At 33.1% G+C, this 27,759-nt stretch overlaps 2 protein-coding genes across 2 annotated transcripts; one reads left to right on the top strand and one right to left on the bottom strand.

The window, feature by feature from the left end:
- The first annotated feature begins 1,293 nt into the window (after window positions 1–1,293).
- LOC133183035 (uncharacterized) lies at window positions 1,294–8,174 on the top strand. The gene is made up of 3 exons (XM_061317958.1): window positions 1,294–1,330; window positions 4,985–5,102; window positions 5,987–8,174. Exons 2-3 carry the CDS (start codon window positions 4,994–4,996, stop codon window positions 6,793–6,795), a joined length of 918 nt encoding a protein of 305 aa, XP_061173942.1. The 5' UTR covers window positions 1,294–1,330; window positions 4,985–4,993; the 3' UTR covers window positions 6,796–8,174.
- LOC133181722 (protocadherin Fat 4-like) lies at window positions 8,175–25,151 on the bottom strand. The gene is made up of 26 exons (XM_061316289.1): window positions 25,146–25,151; window positions 25,052–25,058; window positions 23,715–24,874; window positions 23,462–23,560; window positions 23,277–23,378; window positions 22,785–23,032; window positions 22,210–22,614; window positions 21,885–22,103; window positions 19,434–20,025; window positions 17,382–17,559; window positions 16,827–16,924; window positions 16,569–16,706; window positions 16,289–16,424; window positions 16,084–16,176; window positions 15,609–15,788; window positions 15,293–15,453; window positions 14,825–14,996; window positions 13,983–14,218; window positions 12,354–12,566; window positions 12,040–12,160; window positions 11,662–11,789; window positions 11,171–11,292; window positions 10,845–11,000; window positions 10,413–10,563; window positions 10,179–10,210; window positions 8,175–8,612 (listed from the first exon to the last, which is right to left on the bottom strand). Exons 1-26 carry the CDS (start codon window positions 25,149–25,151, stop codon window positions 8,450–8,452), a joined length of 5,316 nt encoding a protein of 1,771 aa, XP_061172273.1. The 3' UTR covers window positions 8,175–8,449.
- Window positions 25,152–27,759: the final 2,608 nt, after the last annotated feature.

Below are 27,759 nucleotides of genomic sequence, written 5' to 3'. Positions count from 1 at the left end.
GCTAAGTGAATTTTTTTCCTCGCCGTTCTACAATAACGATTAAACCACGGTTTTTCGGGTTTTTTCTTTGTGCTTTTTATTTTATGTTTAATCCCAAATGATTCTTTGGCTGCGCTTAAAAACACATTGCAGATTTTTGACATTACACTGTTCAAATGCTCTTTTTCCAGCCCATTTTCTAAATTCATTAGACCCCCGATTTCTTCTTCAATTTTCGTAGCTGTAGATTTATACCGGTCTATACTAGCACGAAAATCGTATATACACATGTAAGCACTAATTTCGGGGAGATTAAATTTATGCAATTTTTATTTATTTATAATAAATATGGAAAAATATTCAAAAACTCAAAATTTGAAAAAAATGGGGAAAAAATACACGCATATTAGATTTAACATGATATTGTGTACTCGTCCCAGATTTCCTTGTTTCTTTTGGTCTTTGAATTATGTCCAAATAGTTAATTTATCCTACATCTATATGCATAAAATAATATCGTGCGATAGAGACATGATATCACAAATTCACATAATGCTAATAAAGTTCGGGAAAATATTTTCCCATGAGTAAGCAGGTCAATGTTCTGAAGATATCACCGCGCTTTAATCATGGGGGTTATATTTAGAGGGTGTCAGGGGACCGGGGCCCCATTTTGTAACCCAAAATTCTTTGAAATAGTTTTTTTGTCGTTAAATATTGCTTTTATTATACATAAAGCATAAGTAACCTAAATCGGAAAATTGCTCTTTAAAAAATCTAAAAGTTTTAGATTTTTTTAAAGAACAATACCCCGATTTAGGATACTTATGCTTTATGTGTAATAAAAGCAATATTTAACGACAAAAAAAAAAAAACTATTTCAAAGAATTTTAGTAAAACCTTGGAACTTCACCTCCTGGGCCACATACCCTTTTTTCTGCATTAAAGGTGTAACCCCGATAGTATAAATATTATCCTATACTTTTACTACAGAAACAAGTGACTGTGTCTGTGCTCCCACCAGGGCTTTGTGGACCCACTGAGGGCTTTGAGATGGCCCCCAAACCTCCGTTAAAGAATCTTGGATCCGCCGCTACCTTTTTTCAGTCAGTGACGGAACTGACCGAGTTTTGCCGATCTACTTACAGATTGACCAATCAGATGGGTTGTGTCGTTATAACCAATCAGTTTCATCGATACATATACTACAATGTTTGTCACGTTTGAGAGCGCGTTAGTTGGAGAGTTGCGTAACTCTAACTTGATTGATTGATTATTATTGTTTTACGCCGAGTCGGACTCTAACTTGAATATTGAAGAGAAGAATTATAAAGATTAATTGAATCACAACGTGAGTACACTATTTGATTTTATAGATATATTTTATGGAATAACTGACATAATTGTGTCTATTGTAGACGTTTTGACACAATATGAGCATAGCATATGTATCAAGTATTTTTTTATTTATCCTGTTTATTGGTGGGGTAGACTGTCCTCATGAACGTTTGTATACCGTGTTCTCAAGTATATATATAAAGCTGGTACGTTTTTTTTTTTAAAAAAAGAAAATATATTTGTTTTACAGTATATGCATGTATAAGAGAAAATGATCAATATTAACTAGAAGTACTATAGAACAGTTGGACTTGAAAGAAGGTTTATGACAACTACTGTACTTGTAACAGTTAATGACACTATCTTGAGGAACACCAGAAGAAAGGGCACTAATATAATATACGTTTCCTTTTCACTTTTGACAACTCATTTCAGTGCATGTGACTCTAGCATGTTTCATAAGCAGGTGTGTCATATATTTGTTCGTGTATGATGTAAACAAACTTAACTAGGCCATGGCTCTTATATAGTCTTACCATGCCTACTTTGTCTATTTACTCAATAGGTACATGTAAAATACTGAGCTAAAAATAAATTTTCTAGCACCTCCTGAGACAACACATTTACTTACATGTAGTTATATGGGGTTTTTTTCTTTTGAGATTCCTTTGATAATTTAATAATTTATCCTCTCGAGAACTACCATTTATATAATAGTGTTGTGCTTTGAATGTACTATGCCTACTATCATTCCAAAAGCAGCATGTCACTTTGTTTGATGGTACGTGCTAAAGTTTTAAATGTTGATCATTATATTTCTCATCGATTGGATGTTTGATTTCAATGAAATGAATACTACTTTGCATATGAAACAGAGAACCCAGCAATACCTATCGCATTGAATGATTGTTTACAAGTACAAATGTACTACATTTGTAGTAAGCAGCAACACGTGGTCAGTCAAAATCCATTGTTCATATGCAAAGTAGTATTCATTCCATTGAAATGAAACATCCAATCGATGAGAAATATGGTGACCAACATTTGAAACTTTAGCACGCTCTATTAAACAAAGCGACAGGCTGTTATTGGAATGATAGTAAACAGTAGTCAGGGTTTGACAAATGGTGCATGAGCCGGAGGCAAAATTTGACTTGTACAAAATTTGTTTGAATATTTTTTTCCACTCCCACTGTTAACCTTACAGTGATTCTTGTTTGAATCTCAAACCTATTATGATGTCATGTTGTGCTACACGATCCCTGGCGTGGGTGCTGTTGGATTTTCTTCAGAAAAAGAAGCCATGCACTATTTCAGCATAGTATGCTTATGCTATATAAATCCTTAGAACACTATGCCAAAATTTGTACTGATTATACAGAGACAAACTGACAGGAAGCATAATAATAGTAAGCAGAAATACATCTTTACTTTCAATGTCATACACATATAATCAACCAAGAAATACTCTTTACCAGGAAAGGATAAAATGTATGGCTTGGCTAGGAATCTAACCCCAGATCAGCAGATCCCACATTGCTAGTCAGATGCTCTACCAACTGAGCTATCCGGGCCAATATCCATAGCCAAAACCACAGGTACTTGTGGACAGGACAACCCCCCCCCCCCCCCCTCCAATATGCCCCACAGGTCAAAAAAAATTTTATGTATTTTTTTCATAAATTATTCTTCTAGTACACATTTACAATGTATTCCATAAGAAAAATCCAAAAAGTAATGCAGAATTAACGTTTTACTAAAAAATCATACCCGCGGTATTATACCGCGGGTATGATTTTTTAGTAAAACGTTAATTCTGCGTTACTTTTTGGATTTTTCTTATGGAATACATTGTAAATGTGTACTAGAAGAATAATTTACGAAAAAAATACATAAAATTTTTTTTTGACCTGTGGGGCATATTGGGGGGGGGTCCTGTCCACAAGTACCTGTGGCCAAAACCATTTCATTCCTCTTTAAATTGTCTAAAAATTTGCCCTTGGAGACAAAACCCAAGCTTTTATTGCCCCTGGCAGGACTTTCACCTGCAAGTCCAGGGTTGATTAGTGGCAACAAATTATGTAAAGGAGAAAATGTATGGCTAGACCAGGAATTGAACCCAGGACCCCTGCATCACTAGTCAGGGCAGCTCTACCAACTGAGCTAGTCATGTATCCAGACTGATATCCAGAGCCCAAACCATTACAGCTCTATAGAGAAAAACACTAAAGTTCTAAACACTTCACACAATAACTGCTGTTACTTCGAAACAACATTTCAAAGCATCCCAAAGTATATACCAGTATATACCTTCCACACTTTCTCTATATTAATTATAGCTTGCCTAATTAAGTTTCAAATTTGGGTATCTGAAGCTTTGAGACTGATTTCTTTGAACATGTTGAAAGTGGCAAGTATTGAGAAGCATTTCCACAGTTTTAACCTTCAGATTTATTGATCTCAAGTTTGTACCACCCTACATAATTTTAACATAGTGTGCTGATTGGCATGCACCCTGATTTGAATATAGGAATAGGAAGATTATATATAGATTGACCACAATCAAATCAAATTAATTCAGGGAATAAACACACAGCTCAGGCAAAACTTGTGGCTTCACAGTGTGAGGCATTTCTGAGATTAGCACCTTAGTTGCTGATTGCAGTCACTCTCGGTCATCTTGGACATCACTTGGTCAACCTATATATTAGCCAGTAACAGCATGTATACCCCGGTAGGTTATCAGTAGTATTGAAAGGCAAAATAGCAAGTTCATGTCTCCAACATAGACATTCTTGCCAATCACAAGATCTAGACCTTTAAACTTTAACTGGTAGCAACACGAAACCTCATTGCTTTTGAGAAGTCACTGGTCAACCATAGATGGATTTATATATATCCATTTATCAATACATGTATTTGGTACATTCTGCTCTGCTGTGCTTATAGGCATGGCATCCTTTTCCCTGGAAACCAATTTCCACACTAAGCTACCAAGACCAATGTCAAAGTGGTATTTAAATAATAATGCTCACCTTACGTCCTTACCATATTACATTTACGAGAATGAAATTTATTATATACAGTATTTAAAACATGTTTGTATATCATTTAAAGACAAAAAATAATTAGAAGCATTCATAGCAATGGATTTTAAGTAGGTCAGTATATCCTCATAGACCTCTCCATTCCTTAAAAGCCTTTTAAGAAATAAAGAAGTTACTTAGACATTAGCCTATAAGTAACCACCATCTGATAGTTAGGTTAAAATTGTAATGCTTCCCAAAAACAAGGTACATTTGCCAACTGAACATAAGGTGGTAGATTTGTAATGAACTAAGTATATAGAAAAAAAAAACTGTAGATAACACAATACATGTACATGTAATACATAAAACATATGAAGATTGTTCAGCATTGTTGAATTGATGTATATAAGTAGAAGATAAAGTAACTGTGGTTGTAGAAAATTATTGTGAAATGTAGATGTACAAACCATAATACCACAGATTTTTGTACATTAATTCTGCTTATATTGAAAGGATACCTTTTGTTAACAGATATCTATGCAGATTTCATTTCTTTTCTTATATATGGTATAATGTAAAAGAAAACTACTAGATTATAAATTTTTACTGTACTAACCTGTTTTTTTGTTTTTTACCAGTACAGAAATATGGGTGAACACAGAGGAGGGTGGATATTTTTGATCCTGCTGACATGCTTTGTGTGGATTGTGATGGTCGTATTTAATGCCCTGGCTGGGGGTGAAGGGCAGAAGCTTGGTAAGCCTTGTACTCATCCTTTCCTAAAGGGCAAGTGTATCACTATTGCAGGTTATCAACAAGATGTGTTTGTGAAACACTATGCACCTGGCAGCAACAAAGTTCGAAAAAGCTATTTTTAGCATAGAGATCACAGTCAAGGTCACAAGGTCATTGACCTTGGTGTCGTTTGAAAGAACTTAATTAGTGGAGTATGCATACCAAATATAAAGTCTCTGTCTCTTATGGTTCAAAAGTTATGGCAATGGTTCAAAAAGGCTTTTTTTAGCATATAGGTCACAGTCAAGGTCACAAAGTCATTGACCTTGGTGCCATTTGAAAGAGCTTAATTAGTGGAGTAAGCATATTAAATATGAAGTCTCTATCTCTCATGGTTCAAAAGTTATGGCAAAGGTTAAAGTTGACAACAGACAGACAAACAGACAGACAGGACAAAAACAATATGCGCCCCCGATCTATCGATCCGGGCGCATAAAAATGATTATGGAATTATGAAATACTGTAAACCAACTTTTATTCACATGTGAGAAATATACGTAATATATCTTCACGACTTTGTTTTACTAATACTTGCAAATATTTCTTGCTGCAGATCATAAAATTGATTGTGTTTTTATTAAGAAAGTTTCTTCATTCACTAAAAATAGAAGTTGCTGATGGATTTCAAACTGAGGAATGAAATCATAAATATATCACAAATAAAAGTTGGTTTATAGTATCTAGTAATATAGATTGAACAGTTTAAGATTTTGTTTTCATTCTCATTTGTCTGCATGATGTTTATTGAAATTTTTTTTTAATGATTTTATAATATTACTGGTATTTTTAATATAAGCCAAGATAAGGTTTTCAAATGGTCATGATTTTCTTCTTCTTTTTCCCAGGCATATTCAAAAACAGTACTGGAGATGTTTCGGATGTCTTCAACCTCCAAATCACACCAGCAGGATGGACATTCAGTATATGGGGTGTTATATATACCTGGCAAGCCCTATGGTTGGTGTATGCTTTATCTACGATTTGTCGTAAGACTCAGCAGGGTAACTACATCTACACACTCCCCGTCATGCCTCCTGTTATCTACGCAGTGTACATCTTCAACAACCTCAGTAACATTGCCTGGCTGTTTGTGTGGGACAGACAAGAGATTATTGCCTCTTTGGTAGTTATTGCCTTGACACCCCTTACATTGTATGTCTGTCTGTATTTCTCCTTCACTCGTCTGTATCGTAATCTTGGCCTTCTTACCAAACAATTTGCCACCAAGGACATCTGGTTGATCAGATTTCTGGTTCAGAATGGGCTGGCTATGTATGCGACTTGGACCACAGTGGCAACCCTTCTGAATGTTGCTATGGTGATGATCTATAAAGGGGGTGTAGATAATGCCTTGGCCTGTACCATAATTCTGGGTGTTCTGTCATTTGTTATCTTGCTTTGGTTTGTCCTGGACAATTTTGTATTTGATAACTACACAAGGTACACTTTCACACCAAACATTGTCTTTGTAGTGGCACTGGCCGGTGCTACATCTAAAAATTACAACCTGGACACCATGGAGAGAAACTCCATCTTTCTGGTTGTCATGTTGAGTGTTGCTAGCCTTTTGTTGCTGCTGAAGTTGCTTATCATGGTGTACAGACACATTAGAAAGCCAATTAATCCAAATGTGGAATATGAACCCACTATTTAGGCTAAAGTAGAAAATGAAGTTGTGGAAAATGGCACAACACTTCGTCATAGGGTTTGTTCAATTTAAGGTCAATTATGACATCTTTACAACAAATATTTGTTATCCAAGACATTGCTTGTAGATTCAAAATGCCAGACATAGTTTTCTTTGAGGAAAACTTTATTCATGACTTTATGTTAATTCATGTACCGGTATTCATATGTTTTTAAATTACTGACCACTTTATGCTTTAAATGGCCTTGTAAACATTGTAAATTTACAAAGTTGTCATATGTCAACTTCCAAACATCAAACAAATTCATACTTTCAAAGTTTTTTGCTCAGGTAGAAGTAATAATATAATGTGATCTTTAAAAGGTTCATGATTTTTCATAGAAAACAAGAAAAATTTGAAAATGTGACCATCTTTATGAGTCATAATGTAGGCACAGTGATGGGTGTCATAAAGTTTTGGTTTGAGTGAAACGAATGTATTCTGTTTAAAATTTTTAACAGTGCCAAACTGAACACGATTACCTTTTTTAACGTTTAAGTAACAAACATTTTTAAGATGTGCCTTGTTTAATTGTTATAACTGTATACTGAAATATTAGAAGAATAAATATATTTTATCCTATGTTGGAGAAATGAATGTTATATATATATATATAAAATTATTTTCTTAAGCTTGTTTAAGGTAGCAGCATTATTCAGTACGTAAGACTGTAACTTTTCAAACTATGTTAGTTTCATAAATGGTGCTATACATGTATTATAAATTTACAAGGAAAAGAACAAAACAATAAATCTTGACTGCATTGTTTAAAAATCCAAATACATATGTTTTAAAACATGGTCATTTTTTTTATGTAACTCAAGATCTGGACTATAGTCATTGTGTTATATGTATTTTTCTCTACATCATCATGTCTCATAGATTGAACAAGACTTCTTGAAAATTTGCAAGATGTTTTATTTCACACCAAAGGGTAACTAAGGACTTGTGTCCTTTAATGTTTGTCCTAGTCCCTATATAATGACATTTTAGTCCTCACTCTCTTTAAATTTTTTGATGTTTAACTGTATATATATGTATATAGTTCATTCTGTGCATTAAATTTATTTCAGAAAACTGAAGGTGCTTATTATTGTATGTAAAAGTTTTTGTATTCTGTTGAAACCAACCTTCCGTGCATGTTTTCTCTGTTATATACTTGTATATATGTTACTTATTTAGTTGTGATGTCATCTCTACCTCTTTTTAAGGTTATCTTATTTACTGAAAGGAAAAACAGAAAAAAAATCACATTATTCATAATTATAGATCATAAAGTTTGATTGATTTATCCATATATTACTAGTCACAAATATATTTTAGAAAAATAAATGATAACACAAAATGATTTTCAGATTGTTTTTATTTGATTTAAGTTTAAAAACAATGCAGTGTACTACTAATATGAATGCGCTAATAATGCTGATAGCCATGAAAATGTAACAATTTGATACCCGTATACGTGCACACCATATCATGTTCACATATACAAGAAAACGAGCATACCTGACGCAAACAAATCATTCATCCCAATAACATTTGTATATTCATAATAATTAAAAATAAAAATGAGTCATTGGAATAAAAAAATTGATTTACTATATGAAATATTAAGTAATTTTATTCATAATCTGGCCTAGGAATGAAAGGAACTTCTGGATTTCTAGGTTTTGGTAGTGGTGGAGGGTTCGGTGAGGGTCCTGGATCAAACAAGGAAACTCTGAAACTCCTCCTTTGGTCAAATTCTACGGGCTCATCGGTACTGCTATCATAGCCGAAACTGCTGTAAAACAGAACTACAAATTATTGGATGATTCAATATTTACATTTCAAATTTCTTTGGCCGAGATAAAACCAAAATTAAAAAAACTTGATTTCTTCAACAAGCTACATGTATTGGTTCATCTGTAGGCGTGGTTAAAATCACGCGCGGGGCGGAATTGTGAGAGAGAAAAAAGCGGGGTTTGGATAGAGGACCTGAATTTAGAAAATGGTGTTAATATAAGTAATAACTGAAAGTTGTTTGGGGGGGGGGGGGGGGGGGGGGTTATGATGATGATCAAGCAGTTGGCTTGCGTGATAATACAAAATCAAGTTCTATTAAAAACTTTTTCAGTGCACTGAGGTCTTTTTTTTAAAGCAAGCGAGGGAGTGGGCTAAGACAAAGGCATGGTACATAGTGACACTATTCTGGTGGAGGAGTGGTGACCTCTCGCATTAAAGGGGCATAGACACAGATTTGAAGTTAACATTTTCTCCAATTTTCTATATAGTATCATTACTTATTTGTTGCTATAGCATTTCACTAAGAAATACAATTAAAACGTGTTCAGAAACTTCTTTTATGTGGGAATTACATGTATTAACACTACGACTTTTGGGACACGTTTGATTGACACAAACCCTTGCACTTTCACGAGGTAAACTTTATTATTACTTAAGAAGAGTAGAAGTTTGTTGTGTGTTAATGAAAATTATTAAACCTATAATCCGGAAAATTCAGAGTAGAAATTTATGCGAGAAAGCAAAACTAATTCCCCATTATTGCCAGTCTGTGCTCACTGATCATGTGTGCAGAGTTTAACAAATTGAACACACCCGGTAAAACGTAAACATTAACAATAACAGAGCTCGTGCCCTGTTTACAAAAACATGCAGATGTTTGACGTGATGTAAAGTAGAATGTCGTTGTCATTGAATTCTAGTAATATTCATGTAAGTTCAATTCATTTGGTTTATTTTTTTTAATAAAAACAGAATTTTAAAATTTAAACAATTCAACTGTATCTAGGCCCCTTTAACTGTAGTTGACTTAGAAACAATATATTTTAAAGCACACCAGTCATATTTAAGATAAAAATAAATTGAAAGTTTTCATCTGTAAGATGTTTCTGATACTAGTGCAAGAAATAAGTAAATTTGGTAGATAGAAAAGTTTCTGAAAAGTGCTTAAAATTTGATGAAAATCTGAATAAAGATGAGCTAGAACATTTGGAAAATGGCAAATTTTGTGACCTTCCTGTGACCTCTGTATCTTTTCTCTTAAAATGAATGCTCATTTTGATACAGGTATAACATAAGGTTTTGATAATGAATTACTGCATTGTTTTAAAAGACACTCCAAATCAAGGGCCGAAACCCTGAAGGGGGTTTAAACTTATCTTGACCTTTGTACATGTATATGATCTTTGATATTGGTGGACAATATTAACTTAAAATGAGACTAAATACAGTGTCTCCATTGAAGGTACATATTTTAACATATATATTATTGCCAGAGACGACATATTATTAGCCAGAAAAAATGGGCGACCAAACCAAGATGTTCGGATAGTAGTTTCATACTTACCCTAGTCTCTGATTGTGGCGTCGTCTCTGGACCTAGAGATAGCAAATATAACAAATTACAAAGGGAAAGAACACAACGCAAATTAAAACAGGTGTGAAATACTACAACCACTGAATATAGATTGAGCATACATAAATAAGAAATCAAATGATATATTATTGCCAAGTATAGCGACTTTACACTGATGAAACAATCCATATATTATAGATTTATATAGAATATACCGGTACTTACGTCGTTCGTTGACAAATCCAGGAATTTACCTAGTTGTGGTAGTCCCGCTCCATAACTAGGATTTAATTTAAGACCAAACCTTCTGCCTTGTTCACTGTTGTCATCATAAATGTCTGGAGCTTTCTTGGCATTTAGTCGGGAGCGACACCATCTAAATGAACATTTCATGATGGTAATTGATGATTTTTACTTTATATCTGCAAATGCTTTTAAGTATGTCTTTGCACCTTTATAGATTTGCTCTGTTCAATTATTGCTCAATACAAATGGCTTTAAACCCGTCTTGCAATCATGCTACATGTATCTATGTTCAGACTACATTATTGTGTAACGCTAATTTTGTATTTCTGTTTTTGATGTACTATTCAACCTATTAGATAAGGGGAAACATAAACCAAGAGAAGTGTTGCAAAGAAAACGATAGTGACATACCCACAAATACCAATGCCAGTAGTTAGAATAAGAAGACACGTGACACCAAGTAGTGACCACGTGTAGGTTTGGAACTGTTTTTCTGCCGTACTGGCACCAGTCGTAGAAGACTCACACTGAGGTTCGCCTTTTAATGTCCAAGAAAGACTAACAGTGCTGCAAAAAACGGTAAATTGTAATGCAAGGTGGGACTTTTCTGTGATGACACAGATTTTTTTTTAAAATTAAAATAAGACAATTAAGAAATTGTACGATCATCAACTTCATAAAATCCAGTGTTTCATTATAATTAACACCCCTTGAAAGATACAACACGTAATAAATACCCTGTTTTTGGATTGACTCCTTTGTCTATGGCCTGAACAGTCAGGTTTATGACCTGATCATCAATAAACGTCACCTTTTTTCTGAGCGATATTGCCCCTGTACTATTTATGTGAAACATGTCCTATAAAACATACAAAAATATTTGTTACATGAAATACTGTGGAATCATTAAAATTCGTGGGGACCAATTTTTTTTTGATTGCTTAAAATTTTACAGGTTCGTGTGAACGTAATTTCGTGTATTATCTTTTACCTTCGAAGGGAAATACGACTTAATTTGTGACCATAGTTTATTAATTCGTGAAGGATGTTAATTCATGCATGAGAGGTACCCACGAAAATTGAGGAACCGCAAAATCTAATAATTCCACAGTAATGATGTATGAATCTCTAAATATAGCTGGTTTATATTTAAATTAAAAGATTCATTAAATGTAATTTTCTTGATCTTGCTTGTCATTTTATTTAAAATGATAATTGAATTTCTTACAAAAGCATTTCCTTCCAATATGCTGTAGGCGACTTGACCATCTTTTCCCGAATCTATATCAGTTGCATTCAGTTTGAAGATATATGACCCCTCTTTTAGTGATGTAAGGGGAACAGTTTTGGAGCGCTCTGAAATGTTAAACAAAAGGCTTTACTTCACAATAGAATCTGCAGTAACCGTTGTAGAATGTCTTTAATCTCGGTTATTTAAACAATATTTAAAGAAAATGATTACATTAAAAAAAAAACTACTGATAATGCATATTCAATTTAAATATTTGCAACAATTATTTAAACAATTTTTTTTAGATATCATTCAGTGTTGAATACTAGTACAAGATTCCAAAAAAATATTGCTACAAAAATGAAACTGACATACCAGAATCTTTGAGATGAAAAACTGGAGGATTCTGGTTTGTATCGTTATATTTAACGATTATAGAGACCCGTACTCTGTCCGTGCGCAGGGATTCATTCTTATCGAAGGCCTCGATTATTACCTAGTGGAAAAGAAAAATACACACATGTAACAATGTAAACGATACAATATAGTGTTACATCAATTGTTAACATAAACATACAATAACTGTTGCAAATGTATTTTTCATATATAAAATTTCAACCTGGCAAAAGGCAAAGCAATTTTCACGGTCTTCATTAAAGTATCAAGGTAGATAACTCGCTTTGACTTACTATCTCTTCGAAGTCTTTGACGGAGCCAATATTCAGAGATCCATTACTGAACAACTCCCCAGTTGTTTCGTTTATAACAATCACGCTATCATTGAAATTGCTCGCAATGCTGGAATCGTTATATCTAGTGATTCTGTACATAGTGATTGCGTTGCCTCCTTCGTCTTTGTCTACAGCAATAACTTTGCCTATATAAGTTCCTTCAAAGGCTTCCTACAATCAAAACAAAAACGGTCTTTTAAAAAAAAAATATTCAGTAACTTGCAATGCATTGGTATGTATGTAAAAGTCAGGAAAACAAAGAAGAATATCCAAAGTTCAATTTAGGTTTCACGCACCCACACATGTAGGCCCTGTCAGGAAACTTATAATGCAACCACAAATGAGATCGAGTATTGGATTGCAAAACACGTTTTCAGACTTCAATGCTACTTTTTTTTTTCTTTTTTTTCTTTTTTTTTTTTCTTTTCTTTTTTTTCTTTTTTTTTTTTTTTTTTTTTTACATTTTCTGAATAAGCCTTCTTAAGGAGGGATCTTGTCTGGTTTCTGACTAGATGAAATATTCAAAGTATATTTGCCTATATGGCTTAAATATTTAGATGTAAGGAATTTAAAAAATCATATTTTTCTTTCCTCATCATAGTTGTACAACTTTAAATAGAAATGGTAAACTGAGTTTAAAATATACATGTAGCAGGGACTTTATTTTTGACAGCGTATGAAAATATCTCCTTTTATCAAAATTACTGTAGAATAATGAATTTAGTTAAAAAAATTCAAACAATCAAAGACTTAAAAAATTTCAAATGTAAGTAAAATTAATGATAATGGACTGGCGTTTTAGAATATATCAAATAAATATAATTTTCCAAACAAACTACAATTTTATTAGCTTTTAAAAGCTTCAAATCTAAGTACTGATTTGAGCAAAAAATCTGTAAAAAGTGCTTTTCTCGCTTAGTAAACGGTCAGAACTTTTTGTTTTCGTACCAATATGTATCTTTATATGACTACTTTACCATATGTGAAAATAAGAAAATTTCAAATATACAAAGCATATAAAAATAACTAATATATCTTAAAAATTTAAGAAAAATAGAGGAAATTCGGATTAGCCAACATCTTTTTTAGTTGAATTATTCCTGTCAATTTGGTAGCATCATCTGAAAGACCTTATATGGTAATATCTTTTTATGTAAAAAAGATAATATTCTAACTTATGAAATAGAAGTAGGCATCGCATGATTGGCAACAGTAATTTTTTAAAATTTTTATTTTAAATGAAAAAGACAGTGACCTTGACCTGACCTTGCTCCTGATATAAAACGGTGAAATTTAATCTAATTGATACCATCACCCAATGATAATGTCTTCTTGAATCTGTGAAAATTTCATTAATTTTTAAATACAAGAAATATGAGAAGAATCCCTCCTTAAGGCTTTTTATTAAATGTTATTGATCTAATTCAGGGTGTGCACAATCGTGTACACTATATCTACATATTTTATTGTGCAAACATTTATTACATGTCCAACCTACATGGTGTATTATAATACCGGTATTGACACATATAATCCCATTTTCATATAAAAGCTGTTGAGGAGGAATAGATACATATATAGGTTTACCTGGTAAATTTCAAACTGATAATAATCCTCCACAAATTTGGGATCATTGTCATTCTGATCCAGTACTATAATGCGGACCTCTGCCTTTGTTTGTTTTCCTCCCTCGTCCTCGGCAATCACGGTCAGACTGACCTTTGATCTAGTTTCCCTATCGTATCGAAGATTCTGGGAGGTTACATATATTTCACCAGATTTTTCTTTAGTGGTTACAATGGTGTAGGAGGCAGAATCATCGTCTAAACGAAGATATTGACAAGGAATTTCTTGAATTTATATCCTTAAAATATTTTATTAAGAGTAGTCCAGGGGCCCGTTTCACAAAGTCTACTTAGGACTAAGTTATATCTTAGGAAAGAACTTTTTCCTAAGTTCATTACTTATCCGTTTCACTAGTCTATTCATATCTTATGAAATCTGAAGTTGTGTCTTAACTTTAGTAGAGGTAAATCGATGTCTTAAGAACAGACTAAATATGGCGGCTGCTTATGTTATTATGAATCATAGGAATCTCTTTCGACGAGAAAGAATATTTCGAGACAGAAATGATCCAATGGATTGAGATTATCTCAAAGTTTAGACTCCCTCGCCATTTGATTCAGGATATCTGTGGGGAGATCGAAAACGATATCAGAAGGCCTACAAGAAGATCACACTCACTTCCACCATCCCTCCAAGTCATGGCTGCTTTACGGTTTTTAGATAAGAAAGTTTTGTGAAACAGCTATGACAAAACTTTGGAACATCCTAAGTTGTAACCTAGGCATAACATAAGTTGTATCTTAGGAAATATCTTAGGAAATCTTTGTGAAACGGGCCCCAGAAGTACAAGAGGAAATACATACTTGGGTGGAAACTATAGGTACAGTTACATATCACTTTTTCATCTTTTTTCGTGTCCTCTGCTGTTACTGATGTAAGCAACCCTGATAACACCATGTTTTCTTCAACTTCAACCTGATACACGGTCTGGTTGAAAGACGGACGTTCATTTTCATCTTGTATAGTTATTTCGACCTGGAATTAAAATTAAGATACTTCATATGCTGTTTGGAACTGATATCTAAATTTTTATGTTTCACACTTACTTTAGAAAGATACATGTATATTTTAGCTGAAAGCATCGTCATATCCAGGCATTTCAAATATTTATTTTTATCAAGTCGTGTTAAAAATTGAAACTTGTTCAGACGATGAGCGATGATTATAGATATTACAGAAAGTAAATACGACAAATTAATATTCTTTGTAAAATTACTAAGAGTAAAAGTCATAAAATCTTTAAATAAAATAAAATGAAGATGTAAACGGACCGTAACATTTGTTGACAAGGGTGGTTCCCCTTTGTCACTGACAATGACGTAAAGCTCAGTAAAGTCCACTTGAAGCTCTGACAAGTCTTTTGCAATAGAAATTTCTCCGCTTGAGGGATTGATTGCAAAGTAATCGTAAGCTCCACTTGTGTCGGCAAAAGCTTGAAAATATCAAAAATGAAAAATAGAATCAGTACCTGTGAATAACACTGTATCAACGATTTTTGATGTTTGAACTTCACAAAAATCAAATTTTAAATGTAATGACTAATGTATTTAAAAATAAACAATGCAGATTTATATTCGTGTTAATTACCGAATCCAATTAAAGCGTTATCGCCGCTATCCTTGTCAGTGGCATTTATAAAGTCGACGATAACTTGACTAATATTGACAGAACGTAGGATTTCAATCTGTATGACGTCATCGGATTCTGGGGCGTTGTCATTGACGTCCAGAATTTCAACCATCAAAAGAGCAGTCGAGAAATTACCACCTATCAAGACAAAATCAAAAGAACATGCATTTAAGAATATTTTTAGTTCAATTCAAATGAAGTGAACATGTATACGTTCTAATATTTTTTTTCATAATAACTTGATACATTAATCATCAATTGGTATTTAAAAGAGTAACATTTTTTACAAGGAAAAAATAATAAAAAGAAAATAATTTTAAAAATTATAATATGTTTCATCTCTTTAAAATAGGACAATGACTTTAAATAGATAATATGGAAAAGAATTTATTTGACAATTATGATCCCGTCCTATACAGCCTGTTCAGCGTACCTCCATCTCTTGCTATCAATGTACAATTGTAATTTTTCTTCGTTTCATAATCCAGCTCCATGCCCTGTTTAACCGTCAGCGTAAATCCGTCAACTTAAAAAAAATGCAAGTAAAGTTAAAAAAAAAATAATAAAGCATGTAAATGGGTCCAATCTTGAAATTATTTACTGATGATAAAGAATTATTAATGGAAAATAAATTTTACCCCTGTCATTTTCTACTAAAACTGGGCATAGAGAGGGTTCTTCAATCGATAACCGTACACCTTCAGTACCATATTGTCTGGAATCTTTATCAACGACCGAAAACTGTGGTACGGTAAACTTTCTCCTCATTTCGTTCTGCATAGAATTTGTATAGAAAAAAAAAGAAGGATAAAAAAGGAAGTTTTAAAAGAGTTTTGATTATAAAGCATTGGAAGAAACTTTTTGAGCCTTAATAAACAATTAAATTGGATTGCTGATAATAAAAAGAAGCATAAGTACCAGATCTTCTGTTCCAGACTCGTTGAGTGATATGTGATAAATTGACGCATTAAAAGTTGGTATATTATCATTGACATCTTCGACTTCAATGCTGACGTTGATGGAAGAACTCATCTCTTCTTTGTTGGGATTATAGACCTTTATTATAGATAACAATAAAAAGTATAATGTGAATTCCCCTCCTTCATAATTAAAGAAAACGCACGCATAAGCAGATCAGGTAAACTATCAAATATACAAATTAGAGTAAAATATCACCGTGATAGTCAAAAAACAGGATTGTATCGTTTCATAGTCAAGTTCTCCGTTGAGGGTTATATCTTTAGAATTTGTTAAGTGGAATACACCGCCACATCCTGCAATTTAGAGTACCTTTTTAAGACTTGTATTCTGTTGAGTTTTTCGTGGCTTGTATGATCTTCCGAAAGGAATTATGACAAAGCATATGCGTTCTAAGTATTTTAGCAAGATTTGATTTAAATAATAATAAAAAAATAAATATCACTTGTCATACATATTTTACAAAGTTTTTTTTTTTCTTCATAGTAAGTAATTCCAAAGACTTAACTGTGGAAAGAGTCTTTGTTAAATATATCATAACAATAAAAGAGATCATTTAACTGTAAATAATCTTTCTATACTTATGCTATGCAAGATTGAGCAGCATAATTCGAAAAATCCTCTTGCAGACATATGACTTAGTTTAAAATATATTTTATTCATATCTATGAATTGGATTGAGCATGTATATTTATGATTGTTCTCTCTATAAATTATGACATACGACATTTTAGGAAGAAAAAAAAGTTCAACCCTCATGCGATATCCTGTAAGCTATATCTGCATTCTCTCCCTCGTCTTTGTCATCCGCCTCTAAATTGATACTTAGCACCATACCATTTCCGGAGTTCTCTCTGATAAGAACCACACGATGTGTTTTACTGATAAATTCTGGAGGATTGTCATTCACGTCGAGAATATTTATAATTAACTACAAAAAATAAGATTAATAAAGTTGTGAAAGTTCTGTGTAATATAAACATTTATGGATATTAACGGTATTTCCCCATAGAAATACTTTCTTTACAAACACATCTCCTTCGCAGGAGTTATAATAAGTCATTCTAAAAACAAATTAAGATCTTATATCATAAACTTATAACCTCATAACAAAACTTCATGATAAACGCGTTGAAATAAACTTTTCTATCGTAAACTTCCCTTATTGATATAGTAATATACTCTTAACAACATGTTTATGGTGTTTATGTCTTCAGTTGATTCGATACGCAAGAGCATCATCTGTCTACAAACATTTTCTAGAACGATGCAAGCTACGGACAAACCAGTTGATGAAACAAGGATATGAACAATCTCGTTTAAGGATATTCGCTCCTCAGCAAGGAAAGTTAATGCTTAAACTTATTAATTTATTTAAAATGTATCAAAATGAAAATTGAAATTTAAGTCTTTACGTGCAATATTTTCATTTCATGCATCTCAATATAATGCAAAGTTCTTTCAAGTCTAAGAAATTGTATTGAAAATGTAGACATTTGTACCCAATAAAAATTTAAAAATAAATAGATTTTAGGAGAAATCAAATTTTCTTTGATCTAACCTAAAATATCAATGCCATTCAGTAAGATATAGAAAGAAGTGATTTGTGTTCTCTTTCGATGATAGCACAAGCTTTGTACACTATGTTTATATAACAATTGAAGTAAATAAAAGAACTAAAATACAGTATATAGCATTGATTGTTGTTTAACGTCCTGTTTGAGAATGTTTCACTTATATAGAGACTTCACCATATACCCGTGACGGGCTTCAAATTTAGACCTTTACTCGGCACCAAGACCATTTAGCAGTGAGGGATCTTTATCGCACCAACTCCTGCCGTGAAATGGGGCCCCGATTTTCAAGGTCTCGTCCGAGGGACCCACAACTGTCACTTAAAAGTGCCGAGCGCTTGACGAAGGAACAATTGCAAGCTATTTTTTATCGACTTAGGTCCGTCGCAGCCGGAGATCGAGCCCACGATCTTCCGATCACGGAGCGAGCGCTCTACAGAATGATGTGTGAAAAAAGTGCAATTTTCTCCTAATGCATGGTTTTCTATAATTCTTTTATTCTAAAATATATTATTGATCAATTTGCGATTAGAAAATGCATATTGGTGCTTTTATTCGAGGCTCCTGAAAAAATAATTGAACTTTGATAATTTTCCTTACACAATATGATAAATTAATTATAATGGTGAAGTTTGAGGAAATGCAGAAATATCATTGTTAAATACACATTACTTTGTGAATTGAAAGACATTTTGTGAAAATTTTTAATTACTTAATTTCTGATTACTTAAAGTCAACATTTCGCAAATTCTATGGTCGATATAATTACCTCGTCAGCAATTACAGTCAATCATTAAGTCAAATGCTGACTGACTATTTTCATACCTATTGTTAGACCATTATTTACACATTAAATTGTCTAAGGACATTTTTTTCCGTTCACCTGATCATGACAAGGAGCACACGGCGGGTGTGGAGGGGCGACAGAAAATGCTTACTTCTCCATGACACTTGATCCTACAATAGATGTTTTTTTTTAGAGGTCCGTGTTTGCTCTACTCCCGATTTGTATTGTTTCAATGGACTTGATTACCATTCGTCATCTCCATATTTCATTTGAAAGTAAGAACTAACTTGACTTAAATGTAGTTTGCTTGTCGACTTTGCCATATCTACTAAGTGCAGCAAATTAATATAAAATTCTTGTAAGATACTGCAGATAAAAATCAACATAAATCTTGGCTAGCTTTGTTGAACAAATAAAAACCACTGCAACAGGGAATTTACTTACTTCAGCAAGCATGCTATAGGGTGACAGTTTTGCTTGAACGATGAAGCGGTATTGTGTTTGTTTTTCTCTGTCAAAAGATGTCGCAGAATTTCCTTGCCTCTTCTTAAGTGTTGTTGTATTAACAAAAAGAAGCCCACTGTTTGTATCATTAAGATAAAAATCAGCAAGGATATAGTTAGGTGTATGATAACTGACACCTGGTAATGTTGCATTAGTTGTAAAGTTCTTTAAAAAGATGAAAGGCAATGGAATGTCTGCATTTTCCGTCCAGTTATATATAAGTTTATCTGTGCGGAAAATCTTGGTAACCTTTGATCCTGTGTCCCGTAAAATAGTCACATTTAGTAAAATGATGGTTGTTGCACTAAGTGACGGAGTTCCTTTGTCTGAAATTTGTACTGTATAATGATAGATTCCGTTATTTGGTTGCCATATAGCTGTAACTAGTCCCGTATCTTCCCCCACTTCCAGAAATCCACTAGCATTGCCACCAGTCTCTTGGAAAATTAACTCGGCATTTTCACCGCTATCAGCATCACTAGCCGTTATGAGCGCCACGAGCTTGGAACAACTGCCAGATTTGCATTCTTCACTGTTTAAAAAAAAATTTAAAAAAAAAATAGCCCTTAGCAATCTAGTATCTGTGACACATTAAAAAACATATTCAAATATCTCTACGACTGATATCTATAAGGAAGGCAAGTAATGTTTGGGTAATGTGAATCTTTAGATTCAACATCTAATGCACGTTTGATTTGGGTAGGATTCATAATACTTGGGAATGGACCTGTTTCGGAAACCTTAACTGTTCAATCATCCAGTAAACTGAGTAGAATTCAGCATCACAAGATGTCTTTAGTGTTCATCCTTAAATGAATAATTTTTTTGAAAAAAAATTTAATAAGAATACTGGAGTATTGACATTCAATTTGAATACATTCCACCAAGTGAAGAAGAAGAATAGGGCTAAAAGTTATTTGGGAGATGATTTTCTCCAAATTCTTGAACCTGACGACTATTCTGGAAAATATCGGGCTCAACTAGCATCCAAATTAAGTCTGGTAGTGTGCATTCTTTGAGGCATCTTCCTTGCTGGTTTGGTCCAGGTAATGCTTAATTACATTTACTTCGGTATGGATCTGATCCAAAAAACCTGACTTGTTCACGCATAGAAAAAAAGTAAAATTTTAAGTAGGATCGCGAATCCAAACCAAGTCTGGTGAGGTACATGTATATCTCCAGATGCATCACATACTAGTATTCAAATTTGGTTCAGATATGACTTGTATTCTTATTTGGATTTAAAAAAACCCCAAAGAAGTCTGTGAACCAATGCTTACTAGTAATACCCCCGCTATGATACACTATGATGTGAATATACACAAGTTCAGTGACGGACAGACATAGGGATAAACAGGAAGTTGACATCAGATTCGTAAAAAAATGAATCCCATGAAAATTTGTTATGGATCGTACGGACAAACGCACGGATAAACAAGAAGTTGACATAGGATTCATACAAATATGAATCCAGTCATATAGCATGCCTAAACAAAGAGTGTGCTAAAATTTCAAGCATCTGTGATGAGTAGTTGCTGAGAAAACTGCAAAAAATTGTTATGTATGGTACGGACAGACGCACGGATAAACAGGAAGTTGACCACGGATTCGTACGAAAATGAATATTTTCACATGGCATGCCTAAACAAATTGTGTGCTAAAATTTCAAGCATCTGTGATGAGAATTTATGAGAAAACTGCGATGAAGATTTGTTACGGACAGACACACACACACACACACAGACACACAAGGGTAAAAGAGTATACCCCCCTCTCCTTCGGAGCGGGGGTATAAAGAAAGGACCTGTTTTAAAATTTAAACTCTTTCAACCACTCAGACAACGAAGGTCGGATCTAGAATCCGCAGTAAGTCTGGTAGTGTACATCACTAGAGGCATCCTCTTTGCAAGTTTGGTGTAGGTAGGTCTTCAAGTTATTTGCCAATGGACCTGCTATAAAACTTTAGACGTTCGAAAGTTAAATTCGGGATTAATATCATAGGGTTTACACTACAGTTACTTGATAAAGAGACCTGCTGTTGATAGGTCAATTTCTTCCAAAGAATTTTAACCTGCTTTAAATACATTAACCTGGTCACTTTCTGGTAAATATTGGTTTAAATAAAGCATCTGAACTATTAAATATAACGATACATCATTAATGCACCTCTGATCAATACAGGGTTTAAACTACGAAAAATATTTGCTCCAATAATGAAATTGAACCTAGGACGCCAGTATATCGACGCCGATGCTGGGAGAATATCGAAAGTTCCCTACTTGACAAGGTGATCTAAAACTATAAATTAACGCATTACACTGTAGATTCCTTATTTTATGCGAGTACCTAATATCGTATATTTAGGAATCTACAGTACACTGGAGGTCTAACCTGTGAAATACAATTTCGAAATCCCTGTCTTCGCTTGGAATGGGTGTATTATCGTTCACATCCTCAACCAAAATATTGATTGTATTATTTGTTGAATTTCTGGGATTTCCTTTGTCTATTGCCTGAATTTTCAATTCGTAAATTCCCGTTGAGTTTTCATAGTCCAAATAAGGACACGAAAGTACTCCTTTTGAATCAATGGAAAATATACCATGGTGACTTAAAAAGAAAGAAATCAATTAGGTAAAGAGTAAAATGTTACTTTAAATTCAATTGAGTAACAAATTTTGGTATTTTCATCAAAAATGAAAAGTTTATGTTATACCTCAAAATCCTGAATTCTAATTCTCCATTCCTGCCTAGATCATTGTCCTCGAAAAAGAAGGTCATATTATAAACACTTGAACAATTTGACGCTTCTGGCACCTTAAATACCTTTCCACTGTTTTTCGTACGAGGTGCTTCGTTAATATCTGTAACATTCACTTCAATCTGCGATGCTGCACAAAGTGAAGGTTGACCATTGTCACATACGGTGCAGCTAAACACATAGCGATCAATTGCTTCTCTGTCAAGTTCACGGTCCACTTTCAGCATGCCAGTTACATTAACTTTGAAAAACTCCGAATTGCATCTATAAGATAGCTCTGCATTCTTATCGATATCAGCATCGGTTGCAGTAATTTGACCAACTTCGGCATATATTGATGCATTCTCTGGAATCCAAAACCTAAAAAGAAGAATTCAATGAAGATCAGTATGATCACAAATTTATCAACATTAAGTGGGCGTTGATGCCCTAATATTTTCGTCACACCAAACTGTCAATTAGTTACGTAGACTTTATATGTTTCATTTAAATATCATTCGACAAGAAAACGCTGTATTACTTATACGTACATCATATTTCCAAGTATAGGTGGATTGTCATTTATATCATTTACTGAAATTCTAACGCTTGCAGTGGTCGCATGGATTCCATCGAAAACTAATAGGGTAAGGTCATATGTGTCTTTTAATTCTCTGTCAATGACTTTCACTGCAGAAATTTCTCCAGTGCTTGTGTCTATGGCAAAGACGTCTCCAGATATATTATATGTGAACGTTGGATTATCATCTTTGTCCGTGGCACGGATGGGATGCTCCAACTAAATTTCAGGAGTTAAATATAAGGAAAAAGAATTTTAAATATAAGGGAAAATGAGATTTATAGGAGAGGGTGGAATCTTTTTACTTTCAAATTAAAGACAAGGAATATTTATTCTTAACCCTAGGTACGTTTACATGTAATATCAATTGCTTTAAGAATATCGAAAGAAAAATTGCATATGGTCAAAGTTCTTTTATCAATTGCATATTCATTTCCATTCATCCATCTTGTTTGATTCTCACCTTTACTTTTGTTGAATTTTCTGTTATGGATCCTAAGTATATGCCTTCCAATGACGGTGGATTATCATTTATATCATTCACCTCAATCTGCACTTGTATACTCTATAAATATGAAATTCACGTAATTTTAAACTTCTTCAATTTCTGTTTGAATAATCTTAAAATTTGGAATAAAAATTACTCACAGCAAATTTGCATGACTTTGCCTCTTCCTTTGCTAAAACAGAAAAGCTAAAGGAAGGATTTGTTTCTCTGTCTATGACAACGTTTGTTAAAATGGTGCCCTACAACAGCAAAGTGAGATTTCAATATATCGAATATAACTGTATTGCAGTCATATAATTATTGAGCAGATCACAATATAATTTCAATTTAGGAAAATTCCTAAAAGTATTTCAAATATCTATACTGTATTATCGTTAAATAAATAAACTGTACCTTTTCTGCATGGAGATTGAAAAAGTTCTGTGCGTCTGGTGAGTCGAATATGTAATCGGTGTAACCAGTCTGGCTTATATTACAAACATAGGTACCTATGGTTTGGTTTTCAAAGACATTACAAGTCAGGTTTATTTGCAAGTGTGTGTCGTTCGTGACAACTGGAATGACTTCAACGTGAACAGATGCTTGATCTTCTAACTTTCCATCTGACACGGTAATTGTTGCATTACCATTTTTCCTTGCGTTTAACAAGGATATCACACCAGACGAGCTGATGGAAAACCTTGAATCTCCTGTTATATTGTATTTGAGACTTCCGACTGTGTCAGGGTCTGAGGCTGAAACTACACCAACCACAGTATTAAAATCTGACTGTACTGCTTTAAAATTATATGTGGTTGATGTGAATGTAGGCTTTTCGTCATTTTGATCAATTATATTTAATATTACTTTGGTTGTAAAGTTGTGTCCATTGTATTGGCTAAACACAGTAAATATGTATTTTTTGTTCATTTCATAATCAAAGGGTTTCTGAACCACCACAGAACCATTAGAATGTAATGCAACAAAGTCATTTGTCTGAACAATTGTACTATCGACACTCGCAGCAGTTATGCAAATCACAGTTCCATTGGTGTTCTCGACAATGTCCATTTCATATTCCTTTTTGTAGACTACAATCCCCAAATAAAGGTCTGTGTAAGCATATGCGATAAATAGTTTAGAAATAAGTTTCGGATCATGGTCGTCCAATGATATTGTCCAATTTGTTTTCACAATTCCATTTGAATCCATATGAAAGTACCCTACATCTCCAAACAAAAATGGACTTATTTCGTATGACACCAAATCTACCTTACTAATAAAAGTGTCTTTCATAATTCCATCAGGTAAAAGTATTGTCTGGTTTTCTCGATTTGTTTGAATATCGAATGATATTGCTAAGGTATCCTCAACTTTAGCTTTCTCTGGTCCAGTTAAAACAGTCACATGCGCAATCACGTGATACAATTTATCTTCTAGTAATTTGTCTATCCTCACAATTATTCCTGTGTTATTCAAAAAGCAACTGAATCCAGATTTCAGAGTTTTAAGAACGCAGTCACTGTTATTAACATCAACTCCTTTTACACCATCTCCAAACTTGAAATAGTTTTCTGTGAATGTGTATAAATAGTATTAGTAAATACATTTGTTAAAAAAAATCTTCAATGTCAACAATTATCTTTGAATACGGAATAAATTATAGTTCTCAATATTAAAAAATTACTGAATACTAATTTGTATTAAAATTTTTTACTTTATTGTAATTTTCTTCATTTACATATTTTCACCTTTATACTAAGATCGTCGCAATGAATAAGTAGATGGTGACTTTACAATAACTTATCTAAGCTCTTTATTAACAGTTTCCTTTCTTTAAAAAACAAACATCGTATTTCCCATTAAATACCTGAATCTTTGGTGGTAGCTTTGCTGATAGACACGATTCTGTCGGTTGTAAATATTCCAAGAGTAATACTCTTATCTTCAAAGAGAGACTCTGGTACTGAAATATTCAAATTTAAAAAAAAAATTATACTTTATTGTCATTTTAGAATATCAATATTCTTCAATCAATGGTTTCAATTTTACACTTCAACGAGACATGATTTCAATATGACAAAATACACATACTAAGAATCTATACTACAATATCCGGGTTTACTATATCAATGCCATTGACCAGATGGATTTAATGGAAGGAAAAATTCACATACCTTGAACACAGGAGGAGTTGAAAGAGAAGTAGCCATTGATACATATACATTTCCAGTCTGTCCCGTCAGGGGAAGGCAGGCATGCGCTGTTATCATCCACGCAGTACCCGGAGTCGCTATGATTTCCACATTCCTCCGACAAATTCCGGCCCACACGGTACTCCACGCAAGGATTCGGCGTGGTGGCTGTAAAATTAAAATCTCCAAATAAGAAAAATTAATGAAATTTGAATACAATTCCTGAAAATAAAGACATGTTTTAATTATTAAACCTTTCATTCCTCCATTCATACAGCATACAGACAGTAAAAGCAGACAAGGAAGCGAAAAAGACACAAGACAAATGCAGACGACACAAACAGAAAACTTACATTTGAGGAAACCTGCAATTAAACGTTTACAAGTGCAAGACAAGGACAACAAAGCAGACACCACATGTTGCAGACAATTGCATTATTTGCCATTTGTATACTTATCGGTTCTTCTGGCACAAAACACTGTCAAAATTTAACATTTAAAAAAAATCTCACCTCTTATGGCTGTATAATATACCCACCAAGATACAGACATGAATGTATTTCAAGGGACAAGACTGAAAATAGAGTGAATATTACATGTAATTAGAATTGTTTTTATTTTTTATAATTTTTCTTAAATTATTGAAATTTTTTTTTCCGTTAAAGCCTTAAAAATTATATATTTCTTTAGCATTTATTTTATTTCAGTCATACCTTATCAAAGCTCCGGTGCATTCAAAGTTAAACTCTCTCCACATTAAAGATGAGGAAAACATTTTGTTCCTGTAAAATAGTTTTATATTTTGAAAATAAAATTTAAAAATCTCTTATTCCTCCTTGATTATATTTCCGAGGTTATGGTGACCATTACTTCATTTTTATAGGCCTGCCACAAGTGATTTTTTTTTTAAAGATTAGATTTAGCAAAATTATACTGCTATCTTAAAAAAAACACACACATTTGTAATTTAAATTTTTCATATTTGAAATTTTTACTCAGTTTATTCTGAATCGAGTAGAAATTAAATTTACATAAAAGTCACAAATATTTAGAGTACAAATAAGCTAATGATCAATTATTATGTCTTTGATATTGTTGTTCATATAAATATTTAACGAAATAAATGTATTATCTGGAGTAATATAAGTTTTGAAAAGAGGTAAATTTGGCTTTGAAAAAATCTTCGGCGCTTTGGATTACTATGTTCGGATTCTGATGAAAGTCAGCCTAAAATTCTTTATTTTGTTTTTCTTTATAGTTACAATGACACATCGAAGCTACATACTGCCTCCTTTCTTACCTGTTGTGGTTTCTTATTCTATATTTCCTCTATGGCACCACTGCAGCCATGCAATTCTAATCAATAAAAAAAGAGGATAATGTTTTTTGTAAATAGACAGTGATGATATACATGTATATTGTCTTACTCACAAGTAGAAGATGTCCAAAGAAAATCCATAGCTGACAACAAAGAAAAAAGTTACTCGTGTGTACCCCAGCCTCAAAGACTGACATATGAATATGCCGTAGTTTTTGGTTTTGTTTTTTTTTTTCAAAATAAATGCATATAACTTCCTTCTCCCAAAATGACGATGGTTAGAGTAAGAATTTTTGCTCCTAATTTTCGTGGCATACACATTTTAGAACCTTACATATATCGTGTATTTTAAGCATTTTACTTCTTTCAAACTTCCTGATAAAGATTTCGTGTCTATTTGTACATCCATATTCATTGCACGATAGACATATCAACGTATATCTTTCTCTCAAAAGAAATTAAATAGCATGTTGCACCAATAATCCATGCACTATCTAGTCTCGAGTTAAGAAAAGAATGGATTACAACAGAGATAATAGGATATGTATTTCAATAGATCGGGAAGTAATTTGATGTTATCCTCACATCATTTTTATTTATCTCCTCCGGTTTCTCTCTTACACAACAATTATAATAAGTATGACATTCAACTTTCAAATGAAACTTAATATATTAAGAGAAAATTTTTAATGACTTGCTATATCATATATGTCGGAAGAACCAGCTTAAAAACAGTCAAAGAAAAGAAATTTCATGTAGACTTAAGAAGAAGCATATAGAGTTATGCAGAAGTGTTTAACAACCACCTTGAAAGTAATGCTTGTATGTTTCGTCCTTGTATATATGTGATGACAGTTACAAGACACCTGACTGTTGCCAACATTCTTGGTAGGAGGTACAGAGATCTTTGAAGTTTCCCAAAATATTTAGTAATAACTTATTTTAC

The sequence above is a fragment of the Saccostrea echinata genome, unplaced genomic scaffold, assembly GCF_033153115.1.
Source record: "Saccostrea echinata isolate AGI-Se365-2 ecotype Australia unplaced genomic scaffold, CSIRO_AGI_Sech_v1 ptg000001l, whole genome shotgun sequence".
Classification (NCBI taxonomy): Eukaryota; Metazoa; Mollusca; class Bivalvia; order Ostreida; family Ostreidae; genus Saccostrea; species Saccostrea echinata.
Note: the sequence above shows the minus strand (reverse complement) of the source record. Positions and strands in the feature narration are given on the sequence as shown.

Coding starts and splice junctions, on each gene's coding strand:
- LOC133181722 (XM_061316289.1), bottom strand. Junction 23,033..23,276: donor AAAATTCAACAAAAGTAAAG/GTGAGAATCAAA, acceptor CCTGAAATTTAG/TTGGAGCATCCCATCCGTGC. Junction 11,001..11,170: donor GGAGTCAATCCAAAAACAGG/GTATTTATTACG, acceptor CGTTTTTTGCAG/CACTGTTAGTCTTTCTTGGA.
- LOC133183035 (XM_061317958.1), top strand. CDS start 4,994: ATGGGTGAACACAGAGGAGGGTGGATATTTTTGATCCTGCTGACATGC. Junction 5,103..5,986: donor GGGTGAAGGGCAGAAGCTTG/GTAAGCCTTGTA, acceptor TCTTTTTCCCAG/GCATATTCAAAAACAGTACT.